At 38.7% G+C, this 13,952-nt stretch overlaps 1 protein-coding gene across 1 annotated transcript in view; it reads right to left on the bottom strand.

Annotated features, from left to right (window-relative positions):
- Positions 1-13,952, bottom strand: part of TMTC4 (transmembrane O-mannosyltransferase targeting cadherins 4) — a 52,599-nt gene that overhangs the window by 15,367 nt on the left and 23,280 nt on the right. Inside the window, exons 6-11 of the mRNA XM_039730477.1 lie at positions 12,848-12,945; positions 10,669-10,761; positions 7,170-7,331; positions 6,198-6,400; positions 2,837-3,008; positions 2,618-2,749 (exon numbers count right to left, since the gene is read on the bottom strand). Coding sequence (XP_039586411.1) covers positions 2,618-2,749; positions 2,837-3,008; positions 6,198-6,400; positions 7,170-7,331; positions 10,669-10,761; positions 12,848-12,945 — 860 coding nt within the window. The remainder of the gene's footprint in view (positions 1-2,617; positions 2,750-2,836; positions 3,009-6,197; positions 6,401-7,169; positions 7,332-10,668; positions 10,762-12,847; positions 12,946-13,952) is intronic.

Raw genomic sequence — 13,952 nt, 5'->3', positions numbered from 1 at the left:
GCACCTCCTGTTCAGCTAAGGAAAATACTGCCATATATATTAAAAATGTGTACTGTTTCAGTCTCATGGCCTTTGAAACCAACCTGAGTGCAGGGCCACACAAGTTCAAATGTGTGACATGCTCCTGGACATGTTTAACCAAGATCTGTAACATACTTTTTTCTCTCTCTTAAAAAACCCTACCCATCCACCCACCCACCACGTATTTTATATTTATATAAATATATATATACACACACACATATAACAGACATATAAAAAACATATATATATTTAAATATTGTAAATAAATAACATTTAAAATAAATTTTAAAATATTCAAAACATTTAAAAATCTGTATTGGGAACTTTTTTAGAGGTCAAAATATTTGTAGCTTTATTTATTTCCAATAAATTTTAATCACTGAGCAACATTTATTAAAGTTGATTTTAAATGTCATCCTCTTGAGCCAGATGTGTCAAGGCACCAGATTCACTACTGTGCCACACAATCTCATTTAATGCAGTTTCCACATTTTTATCTAAAGGGTATGTTTAAAGAAATGAGTCTTGAAATTAGACAAGGCAGTGCTGTTACAACTTGTTATTTAGAATTAGGGTAAGTTTACTCTGTACTTCCCACACAGACAATTTGGAATTGAAAAGAGCTGTACAACAAAACTTGAACAGATTTTTCTGCTACTGAGGATTTGAGATTTTGAGATCCTGATACATAATGGAAGCAAAGCATGACCACATTACACATATTTAATATGTTTCAAGAACAACAAGAAAAAGCTATTATCTGTGTGCCATTCTTTGGTCTGCAGCAGCCTCCCACTGAAATAAATGGGTCACTGAAAGAAAGTCCTGTGGAGTAGTTTTTAAAGGAAGCCTGTAATTTCAAGACAACTGAAGATCAAAACAAAACCAGGTGCAAACTTTTACATTTACCTTTGTCAGAATTAAATAAATATAGCTGAGTTCATAAAGAAAAGAAGACACAGGCTCTCATACATGGACTCTCTAATGTTCCTGCTTAGAAAAATTCCTGTCTATTGTGATTTCAAAGTTACATTCTTCAGCACAATGGGAATGTGAGCCTACAATCCTTTCCTGGTTCACATTTCCATGCTTTCCACTTGCACAAGCTGTCACCAGCAGAAATACAGCTCAGGCATGTCTACAGTGCCCAGTGTTGACAAACACAAGCTCATTTTGCCTCTACATTCATTGGCTTGAAACCAGCTGCATGAGTTCAGGAGCTTGTGCACAGCTTATCGGCTCCAGCGTGGTACTGTGGGAGCAGCCACAGCTTCCCGGCCAGCTGTGGCTGGAGGCCAAGGAGCTCGGAGCACAGGCAAAGAGTGTGGATCTGTCTAAAGCACTCTCACCATGGCAGATGGATGGAGTTACACACAAAGAAAACAGATTGCATTTGCTCCATTTATAGTATGTGCTTGTCATCCAGAAGACAAGACATACTGAGGTCATCATTAAAAAGAAGATGGTTGCCTACCACTGCCACACAAAAAAATACAACAGCTCTTTCTTATGTATTAAAATCTCAGACTACTAAAATATGCCACCATGTTACAAATATTGGCCATAAATGTTTTTTACAGCTCACTGTTGCATATTTGTATTCCAGTAATTGCTAAATTTTTCATTCTCTTTGTGAAGCTGAGCATTCACAGGTTCCTTTTTAAACCCTGTGTCTTGATTGGTATTTTCTAGAAACCATTCTAGATTACAGGAACCTCATCTTTTAAAATATCAATGTATTTTTATCGACAAGCTGCACATTCCCACTCCCCGGGTTTTCAAAGAGTCTCTTTACTAAAATTCAGACAACATCAGGGCTCAGTGGTGTGCTCCAACAGATCACGCTCTTGGCTGTCAAAGGACTGCTGTGGAGGTCACCTCTGCTGGAGGCTGGAGTCAGTCTCCAATGCTGAGCACTGCTGCTCAGCTCAGTGAAACATCCTATCCAGCCCCACCATCTTACTTGTTCCCTCACTAAGCCTGCAGGGAAAATTGCAGCTTTCCTCAGTGCCCATGTCTGAAGAGTCTAGCCCGCTCAGCTGCTGTAAAAAAGCAGAAGTGGGAGCAAGATTTTACTCCCACATCTCGCAATTGCATTGATGATATGCTGCTTTGTCCCTCAGCTGTGCTGGCTTTATATACCACTGGAAGGTACACAGAAGGGATTCTAAAAACAGCACAGACATTTTTCAGTTGAATACATTGCTACAACTTACTAAGCTTGTTTTGATATTTTTGTCGCAATAACTTGCAATTATACACACAATTCTTCTAAATAGATTTTATTAGCAGTACATCCAATTTGACTTGATGCCTTTCTTGAAGAGCATTCTCCCCTCTCCCTCACCTCTCCACTCCCACCTCCAAGTTCTGAATTACAATATTGTAATTTGCACTTTCTAGTATTTTGACTATGCTGCCACTGTAATTTAGATGTCTGACATGTCAATGTCATTCCTGAACCCAGCAAGACTGTGAATAACACTGTAGCACAATATATTAACTATGCATAATACCTCCTTGACCCCACATTTCAAAACACTTAAAAACAAAAGAAAAATAAAAAAAGATTAGAAGTCAATGAGTGACTTACTTTTGCATTCAGAGGGCAGACAGACAATGCACTCCTAAAAAGCTGCTCTTCTGACCTCCACTGACTGCTGCGGAGCGCACAGCGCATTACATTTATCAACAAGATTCCAAGTACTGCCACAGCAAGAATTTTCTTAAGGAAAGAGAGCCAAGTTAAGAAACAAATCATGCAATTGAACTGCTTCATCATCAACAACTTTACTGATTATTTTGATGGTACCTTTTTCTTGGCTTGCTTACTCAAGAGACTAAATCCATATGTAAAGAGAATACAATATCCAATACTGGGGAGGTAGATGACTCTCTCTGCAACAACAAATCCTACTCGGAAGAAGAGATTACTTGCAGGAAGAAAAGGGATAATAAGAAATCCAAGTCCCAGTGTAAGGATTCTGCAAACAAGAAACATTCTCAGATTAACTACAAATCTTAACTAAAGAACCTTTTCCACTTAACATATAAAGTTTATTTAAACATGGTAGAAAGATCTGCATATAGGACAGGGAGGCACTTTAAAAATCATTGCTATAATTTCCAGAAAAGCAATATTCATAATTCCAGGCCAGAAAATAGCCCCATTACATATTAATTATATAACTCCTATTTAAAATACACAGGCAGGAAGAGTAATGGTAAAAGCTACCTGTCTATTTTTGGACCTAGTAAGACAGTAATGGGGGCAAAAACCATAAGTCACTGTTAAAGAAGAAACTTAGGTGCACATTCAGCTGAGAAGGTGTTTTTTCTCCTAACAAACACATCAATAGTAGAATCCATTGTGGTTAACCACTTGAAAGTTAGACATTTACTCTCGTTCTACTGACAGAAGAGACACACAGTTTTTGAGAGCAGTTTCTCTTCCTTTTTTTTGGCACCAATGTTAGCATCCTCAGCAGGCACGTCATTATTGACTATACAGAGCTCAGACAAAAGAGTCTAGGTACCTCATTTTACAGAGTGGGCATAAGGGAATAAGAATCAGGTCTATGTCAGGTGTTTCTTACAAAGGTCACGGGCATGGTAATTTTCTATTCTAATTTATTACAAATTAATCTCTACACTGTAAGGCAGATGCATCCTACTTTTTCTCATCCCCACAAGTCCTAGGCCTTCACTATACATTTTGTCTTCACTTTTACTAAAAATCTTTATTTAGGAATAAAGGCTTAGTGAGTGCATTTTTACTAGAAAGTATGACATCACTAGCAGCAGGAGTTCCACCCTCTCTCCAAAATTATTTATCTATGCAAATAAGTATGGGAACAGCAGAAAGGCAGGCGGGTGCACTGTTAACTTTTGAAGGAATGAGAAGGAAGAGAAGCATAAGATTTTGCACTCTGAGCAACAGAATTACCTCTGTTCGTGATAAAAGGAAAACTGTGGAAAATGTGGAAGCATTTGGGAAGCCTGGCTACCCAGGACATGGAGAAGGCTGAGGTATTCAGTGACTTTTTTGTCTCAGACTTCACTAGCAAGTACTCCAACCACACTGCTCAAGTCACATAAGGCAAAGGCAGAGACTGGGAGAACAAAGAACTGCCTGCTGTAGAAAAAGGTCAGGTTCAAGAACATGTAAGGTGCACAACTCCATGGGATCTGGTAAGGTGCGCTTGCAGATCCCAAGGGAACTTAAGATAGTGCTGAGCTCCTACCCATCATATTTGAGAATTCATGAGTCTGCAGAAGTTCCCACTGACTAGAAAAGGGGAGATGCTCATGTTTTAAACAGGGAAAAAGGCAGACTTAGGAAACTAGGTCAGTAGGTCACCTCTGTGCCTGGCAAGATCATGGAGCAGATCCTCCTGGAAAATATGCTAAGGCACCTGGAAAATAAGGAGGTGATTGGTGAAAGCCAATCTGGCTTCACTAAGGGAAAAATGTGCCTGACAAATTTTATAGCATTCTACAGTGGAGTTACAGCATTGTTGGATAAAGGAAGAGCAAGTGATGTCATCTCCCTGGACTTGTGCAAAGCATTTGACACTGTCCAGTGTGACATCCTTGCCTCTAAACCAGAGACATGGATTTGACAGCTGGCCCTCTTGGTGGCTAAGGAAGTGGCTGGATGGTTGCATGCAAAGAGTTGCAGTCAATGGCTCAGTGTCCAGAGTCCAATGACAAGTGGTGCTCCTCAAGGGCTGGTACTGGGACTGGCACTGTTTAACATCTTTGTTGGTGACATGGATGGTGAGACTGAGTGCACCTCAGCAGGTTTGCCCACGACACCCAGCTGTGCAGTGGAGGGAAAGGATGCCATCCAGGGGGACCTGGACAGGGTAGGTGGGCTGATGCAAACCTCATGAAACCCAAGTGCAAGGTCTGCTGCTTGGGTCAGGGCAATCCCAAGAATAAAGATGGCAAGAACAAAGAACAGTCCCAAGAACAAGGAAAATGGCATGAGAGTAGCCCTTAGTAGGACTTGGGGGTGTTCAGCGATGAGAAGCTGAACATGACCCAGCAATGTGCACTTGCAGTGCAGAAAGCCAACCATATCCTCCTGGCTTGCATCAAAGCAGCATGGCCAGCAGGGCCAGGTCCTGCACATCCTACTCTGCTCTGCTGAGATCCTAGCTGGAGTGCTGCATCCAGCTCTGTGGCCCCCAAGACAAGGAGGACATGGACCTGTTGGAGTGAGTCCAGAGGTGGGCCATGAAGACGAGGAGAAGGCTGGAGCACGTTTCCTATGAAGACAGGTTGAGAGAGGTGGAATTGTGTATCCTGGAGAAGAGAAGCCTCCAGGGAAACCTTCTAGCAATCTTCCAGTACCTAAAGAGGGCAACAAGAGAGCTGGAGATAGACTTTTCAAAAGGACATGTAGTGACAGCGTCCCATTCCTAGAAGTGTTCAAGGCCAGGATAAACAGGTCTTTGAGAAACCTGTTCTCATGAAAGGTGTCCCTGCCTGTGGCAGGGGGACTGGAACTACCTGACTTTTAAGTTCTCTTCCAACTGAAACCATTCTATGACTGAGCAGTTGGAAAATTTTAAGGAACTGAGAAATTAAGTCTACATAAAATCCATGGTAACAGAACCTACAAAGTTAAACAGAAGCCCTTAGTGAGAAAGAACAGTTTACAATAAATTTTTTAGTTTCTCTGAGTAAAGTACAAGTTGTTTTCTGAGTACCTACTATGGGTCAAGCATTTTACTTTTTAACTGTATGAACATGGCTAGTATTTCTACCTGATTTCAAAGCACATCACCTCTCTTCCATTATTAGGAGGAAATTAAAGGAAATTATCACTTGTAGGATGTACAGGCAACAACAAACAATTTTCTACTGCGTTTTGAGCACATATTACTTTTTACCACCTACAGTGTTAAGGATTTCAAAACACTATTTCAGAAAAAAAAATAAAGCAGCCATCCATACCTCCTCCTCCAACTCTGTTTCCTACTAGTTGGTGTACAGTGATGGACCCAAATTGGGATAAAACTGTAATGACAGCTATAAATATTTATTTGAACTGCATTTGCTAGACACTGGTTCTACTGAATTGTTAAAATTATCAGTAGTGGATTTAACAAAATAATACTGTACTCAAGTTGGCCAGGCATTTAAAATTCATCACTGTCTCTTACCTTCTCTTATGGCTGTCTTCTGAGCACAGAGCTTGGCATATCAGACCAATTAGGCAGAACCAAAGTGCTGCTAGTGCAATTATCCTCCAGTCGCTGACGGATTTAATGAGGGGTATGCAGCCCATTGACCAATCAAAACACAGCCACCAGGGACACAACAGCAACCATGCATTCAGTGAATAGTAGTAATTATAGTTTATAGCCTGTCAGTCAAAGAGAAAACAAACATTTATTTGATACTAAACTTGGCTGGGGGGGAGAAGGGGGCAACTTTAGTCCATTTCTCTTCCCTCATTTCCCTTGTAACACAATAGAGGACATGAATACTGTTAGACTACAACTATTTACATATCCATTACAATTACAGCTGTGAAATTAAATTTTAATTTTCTATTAAACATAGCTAGGTGGCTCTCTAGTTCAGAGCAGGGAAATGCAATTCTGTGCTGTCCAACCAATATTCATACATAAAAAGAACAATCTGGTACAACAGGAGAAAACATCAAAAGTCATCATCCACTGTCTTCATCTTTCATTCTCCATCTCTAGAAAGATCCTTAATGCCACCAGAGGTATATTGCTAAGACACACTCCAAATACACCAGACTAGAACTTCATGCTATTTTCTTTAGTTGTGAAAGAAGGTGAAAAGTCAAGCATAGTACGTGGAAAAGGGATGGAAATCAGCAAAAGCTAATTTCTTGCATGCATGGGAAAAAACTGAGATAATGGCAAAGTACTTCAATGTGTACAGTGCATGCTAAATTGAATGTAAAGAGTATACACTGTATACTATTAAAAAAAAATTGCAGAGAATCATCATGGCAGCACAGGTGAAGGTGACTCACCACACATATCTCGAAATGTAAAAACTGCCCATTTTATTCTTTCTTAGAAGCACAGAAAACTTAATTTTACAACAAAAGACAAACGTTCTGAGCTGGCCAGAAAAAAAGCAACTTTGTAACTTACTCTTACAAACAGACTGTCAGCGAATGAAGCTGGGTTGTCTACTTCAGTGAAAGCTGGTGGCCCTGTGCCCATAATCCTCCAGCGGATATAGAGTATCCCAGCCCCTCCACACATCAAAAGAGTTATCCTGAAGAGCAGCCCCTTCCTTAACAGCCCAGCATTCTACAGGAAAGAAAGAAGAAAAAAAAACCCACTTCATATAGAAACAGTATTTGGTCTCTTACCCAACACATTCACTTCCTTTTCACCTCTATCTCAGAAAGAAAAACCTATTCCTGTGTATTTTTGCTAGTAGAGTTGACATTTTAATGGGAAAGTATTTTTTGCAAAAAAATTTAATTTCCTTCTCAATCAGTAAACAAAACTGGTCACTTCAAGAAGACTCTCTTCTACAAATCCTCTGTAATTCTATAGCTGATGTAGTTTTCCATGGCATTTTCTGACAGGGAATTTGAGCAGAATACAGCCTTTAGTATACAGCATATTAAATTATCTTTTATTTCTAAAATGGAGGGTAAGTACTTTGGGGACTTTGTTTTAAATAGCTATTTTCAGCTGTCTGCTTGTCATGGACAAATTTTGTCCACTTAGATATCTTTAAAGGTAAAATTACAGGTATAGACCAAGAAAACTGCACAGTTAGGAACTAGGAGGAATTAGAAACTGAATTAAAATTTTCACACTCAAAAACTTGATTAAAAAGCTAATGACAGAGAGGCACCCAAATCACTTACTTCAGGGTAAATGACCCAAGATCAGAAAAAGTATAAAATTGTGTTTGGTATGTATTAACTCAATTGGTTTACATCATGCATTTCATAATACACCCTCCAGGCTGTAAAGAAGGCAAGTTACATAAAACATAAAGAAGTGATGATGTAGACAGTAAATCTGACAGATTTTTATATATTTTTCTCCAGAATGTATAACACGTTTCTCCAAGCACACAAACACCAAAAAACCAAACCCAAACAAAAAAAAACCAAAACAGTGTACTTCGTAGAGATTCATCAAGCTTCACCAGTGGAGACTGGAAACAGAATCATCAGTAAGTATAACAGTACACCAGTCAAAGATTTAAGATGGCACAATAATTATGATTACCTCTTAGTGGAATATGCTCTTTAGCAAGGACCATCATAATTGTTTAGGATATCAATATCAGCTATGTCTGAACTTTAAAAAAAAAAAAGAAAAAGGTAGGCTTCCTGAACAAAGACAGACATCAGTGCACTGGCTGAAGATACTTATTTTCTAAAAGGATGGAAAAGTTAAATTAAAAAACCAATTTTTAGATTACTTTTTAGTATTTGTAATTGACAATGGAGTCATGATAAAATATTTAGTTGAATACTTAAGAATAAAGAAGTCTGTAATTTTCATTTTATGTAAGCTAGCCTTTGTGCTCAAGTTATTGCTTCCAACCTGGACATCTCAGTAACCAAAGTTACTACAAGGAGGATTTAGGAATGGTTTTCCTATAAAATAGCTTTTGGAGAAAATTGTACTATGAAAAAAAACCACATGTAGTGAATATTTATAACTGCTTTATGACAGATTAACAACAAAATCTCTTAGCCCAGGGCTTCATTTCATTTAACAGAACATGCAGTCTCTTAAAGGCCAGATTTCACAATTGCCATGAAATCTCTCAGTAGGCAGAATGTGAAAGTGGAAGAAGTGTTATTGTATCCTCTCTGATTCAGAACTAACTGAAATCTGGCATGAAACTGAAACCTGTCTCAATCAAGAAGGAAAAAAAATGTTCTTACTTGAAGAGTTTTTAGGATTTACCTTTCAACAAAGCAAAACAATCTTAGACATGCTTCCTTGAAAAGAGCAGAACAGATTTTTGCAGGTAAGAGGAGCTAAAATTAATTACTTCTACTAAAAGAACAAGAGGGAAAAGGCCTGATGTTTTCTTCACTGAAACAGAACCATTTAAAAGTTCTTCTTTTAAACAGAAGCACACTTTGAGCTCTTCATGCTTAAAGAATAACTCTCCAAAAAGGTTTGACTCTAACATTTCCTAGAATCATAGAATGGTTTGGGCTGGAAGGGATGTCATGGATGTCTTTTGCTAGATCTGTTTGTTCAAAGCCCTGTCAAGTCTGGCCCAGAACACTTCCAGGGATGGGGTATCCACAAATTTTCTGGGTAACTTATTCCAGTGCCTCACCACCCTCATTGTAAAGAATTTATTACTGGTCAAACACTGGAACAGGCTTCCTAGAGAGGTGGTCTCCCTGGAGCCTTCTCTTCTCCATTCCAGAAGGCCATGAGATTAGTCCAGCACAATCTGCACGTGCTGAAGCTGGGTTGGCTGTCTCCAGACACCTCCCTATCATTTGCATGTTTTGACATAACTTCCAGGAGGATCTGTTCCATGATCTTACCAGGCACTGATGTAAGGCTTGACTGACCACTTATTCCCAAGGTTGTACTTATTACCTTTTCTTTCCAGCACTTAATTCTGAACTAGCTCTGCTGTAGATCCCTACAGCTCTAGATGCTTCCCTTGTCACATTCTAGTTGACATCAGTCTCCTTATACAGCAAAACTTCCCAGCATTCCTATTTAGTGCCTGAAACACTCCTGTAGTCCTCACTTAGCCCTTCTTGGTCAAATCTATAGTTTAATTTCTAGAGAACCTACTTCCCCTGTTTTCCCCTGAAGCTCTTCATTTTACTCCTTGCAAAGGACTTTAAAAGCCCCACAGGACTTGTGCCACTCAGAAATATTAGCGAGACTCCTCTACAGTGAAACCAGACTGAAGCAAAGTACAAGGAATATTCTTGTGGAATGTTGGATGAGAATCTTAGCTGTTCAACAGCCGTGATGCTCTAGTAGGCTGTAGGTCTATTTGGCTGTTATCCTTCATTGATCTGAGGCTGACTGTTTCTGTTACTTGCTTGCCAGTGCCAATACTAGGTGCCAGACTCCACTTGAGACAATATCAGATAAATTGACATCAATGAAAGTCAGAAAAATCAATCCCTAGCAGCTATCAGTGCTTACCTAACTTTTTCTTTTAAACTACAAAACTACTAGGACCCATTAACATAATGTGTTTTTAATGTACTTGTCTAACAATGTCATTGAGAACCTGCATAAATCTCTCCCTCTCTTTATTCTGACCAAACCATTCCAAGTACCATTTCAGGTGTATAGTTACTGACCTTGGAGAGCTTGTTGCCTCAGGCAGTCAACTGTTCCATATAACATTTTTAATATACTGTTGAGAAAATTGTGGAAGGGGTTTCACTAATCAATGCAATTGTAGCAATACCCCATTACCACTCGTGTTGTTAAGATGCCTTAATAGGCTGACTAATAATGCCTTTTTTGGTTGGTTGGTTTGGTTTTTTTTTTTTTTTTCCCTAATTCTCAGCAACAACAAAACTGCCAGAAGCTGAATCTTTGTCTTTTAGGACATAACTGTCTGAATGGCCAGAATGAACAAAACCTGTAAGAATGAACAAAACATCCAAGAACTCACCTCCAATGACTTGTCCTTATACAATAACTTTCGAATGAGCTCCAAAAGATTTATCTTGTTAATCACCAGTGCATCAAACACTGCATTCAAACCCTAAGGAACCAAGAGAAAATAACAGCATAAGATGAAGCAGCTAAACACAAATATTTTCTTTTAAATACATCTTAAATTGATTCACTGTACATCTTAATTCTGATTCCAAACAATTAGAGAGATACATTGGTAGTAATGATGGCAGAATGGTAAACGGAGCTCATATTAGTAGAAAAAATTTTACTGTAATGGAAATTCTCCATTTGCTACAGGGTATAACCCTTCAGGGAATACCATGCACCAGAAAGCTAGATAACATATGCATGGTCACAACAGAATTCTGATCTCCATCTTCTTCCCCAAACGTTCTGCAGTGTAAATGCTGCAGTCAAAAGGTAAGGCTTCTATCAGTAAGGTGGAGTTTTCTTAAAGCCTTCTACTTATTTTTTGTTGTATGGTATCTTTGGACTTCCATGTTTCAGAAATACTGTTTTTAAAGGGTACAGACAAAGGCTGAGAAAGATTTACCAGAGATATCAGACTTGTTTTTCTTGCATTAACAGCAATAAACACAGTGCAAGTTGTTGGGGCGGGGGGGGAAAGGGAAGAAGAGTTCTACATGACATCAGCCACTACACAAAACTAGAATATATTCAGTGCTTTGCAGGGCTACACTTGCACATAACTATCTCCAAGCAGTCAGACTGTATAAATGTGTCCAGGGGTAATTCTATTGAGGTTACCAGCAAAATCAAGCCTTAACATTTCTGCTTCAAAGTTTCAGCATATCACCATGGTAATTCTTGAGTATTTATCCTATATTCTAATAATTTCAGAAATTACCTCACTGTTCTAAAGACTAAAAAAACAAACAAAAAACCAAAACCTGAACTGAAAAAAAACCCCCAGTAAAACTAGTTCCAGGTGAAGCAAAGGGCTGGTACACTGGGAAGCCACAAGCCCCTCACTAACAGTCAAAGGCAAGGGACAGAAGATAGGTTAGAGTGTGGCTTTGTTCCATGTAGAAAGGCCACTTGGCAATTAAAAGGCTTTTGGCTCACTCAGATAGAAATAGAATTCTACTGAAAATCACATTCAGCCTCCAAGTAATCTTTTTAATGGGTGATTTAGCCCTTTATCCCTCTGACCTGTGCCCCTTGGCACAACAATAAATACAATCATCCTAGCAGTGCAGCAGCAAACAAATAAGATCACAAATCCAATAATAGTTCTGCATCTGATAACTCAAATAGTTACTTCATACTGCTAGAGTAGATAATTTAATGTTTTAAGACAATTCCTTACAGACACCTTTGAAAAACACATCACTCTACAAACATCTATTAAAAAAAATCCCAAATCAAGAAGTTTTCTGTAATTTCTTTTCCCTTTTCTTCTAACAAGGACAAGAGGGTCATTGTTGCAAAGAATTTTCTGATTCTGGTGCTTATCTATGTCACCTAAAGCTATACACTGGATTTATTAATAAAGATATATAGCTATATAAAAAGTAAAAATCACAGATACAGCATTTGAGGTGGCCCAAAAAAGCACTGCCTTCATTGAAGTTATAAAAAGCCAGACCACAATAAACATGAACAATGACTACATCTGTTTCCACAGACAGACCCTTAAATAAGGAAAAAAAGGAAGAGATGCAGTACTAGAAGTGCTAATTAGGCCACAATATAATTATAATTAGGGCCATAAACAATGGCCCTAATTATAATTACACCGTTCACAAAAGCAAGGGACTGGAGCTTTTAAAAATGCTCTCCTCCACTTACATCTTTGTTCATGAGCTTTGAACTTCTCTTCACAAGAAGTTTGTAGTCCTGCTATCTCAAGAATTTAATTCAAAAACAAGGGCAACAAAAGTGAAACTAATGGTGTAAAACCTTTCAACTTTGCAAAAATATATGCAACCTGCTTACAAAAGTTAAAGTGAAAAACTCTAACGTATTGGCAAAGATACAGTTAAGACAGATCTACAAGAATACTGCCTTTTGTCAACATTAATTAGTTTTCTGAACAGAATATAAAGGTGTGCATGTCATTAGCTGTGGAGAAGATTAATTTCTGTAGACTTTGCAACTATACCTGACAGATGTTGAGGTGAAAATTCAGTTAATAAGAGAATTCTTACCAGTATTGTAATTCCTTGTTCTTTGCACAGCATGGCTATTGCACCTAGGACAACACTCACCAGCACCCAGAATACAGAAAACGCATGTCCTTCCTTATCTGTTAAAATACAGAATGCCATATCTTTAGGCACTTTACACATTTAAAGGTAAATTAAAAGAAGAATTTAAAAAATAAACAGCATTTAGTATCACAGTCTTTTCTACCAGACAAGATCTGGACACACAGACTAAAACAGCATAGGGCACCTCCTGCAATATGCTGGCATTTGTCCCTTTATTGCAGTCATTTTCTGGTCTTGGAGACATTAGAAATGTCCCTATTTGCTTGATGTTTTAGCCAGATTAATTAGAATGGCAGAAGCTTCACATAATTTTCACAATTTGTCATCTGCAAAGGTTAATTCCCAATATTTAGAGACATTTATCATCCTTAGCTAGAGCTCTGTCATTACTGGCCACTCTCTTCCAAGCTACCATAAGAGCAAGAAATTCTTTATAATAGTTACTCATGAAGAGCCACACACACAAACTGTTTTATCTGCAGTCTAGTCTACAAAGGCACAATGAGCTGCTTCTTCAGAGCTGCTGCATTTAGCAAGTGCCTCATGTCATTTTATTATCACTGTGGCAGAATGCCATGGAGCTCAAAAATGTCAGCAGCTGAGCAGAAGCAGTTAGTCCTTGCACTCAGGAAGCAGTTTTACAGCAGGGTGAGGAACTCTGGGGTTAAGAGATCAAGAGCCACTAGAGCTTCTACTCAAATAAAAGGTCTTTAAAGACTGTACCATGTAGCTGATTTTGGGTACTACAAGCAGGCATATCTGAGATAAATATAACAATCAACCCTACTTCAGCCAAGGTACTATCACACACAATACATGGGTACTTCACACAAAACCATATCTGTCACAACCTCTACTCCATCGGTGCAAGCAACAGAGGAAAGCACTCTGCTCACTCAGAGGGAGGCAGTTCCTTGATTCAAGTAACAGGGGCTCTACAGGCATCACAAGAATCAATCTTGGACTTGGCGTGTGCAAAAACAAAGTTGAACTCTGCATTCATTGACTGAATCCCTTTCTTAGTTTCCTTGATCTCTAGAGC

Source organism: Passer montanus, unplaced genomic scaffold (genome assembly GCF_014805655.1).
Source record: "Passer montanus isolate IOZ18808 unplaced genomic scaffold, ASM1480565v1 scaffold72, whole genome shotgun sequence".
Classification (NCBI taxonomy): Eukaryota; Metazoa; Chordata; class Aves; order Passeriformes; family Passeridae; genus Passer; species Passer montanus.
The sequence above is the reverse complement of the archived record's forward strand: the minus strand, read 5'-3'. Positions and strand labels throughout refer to the sequence as shown.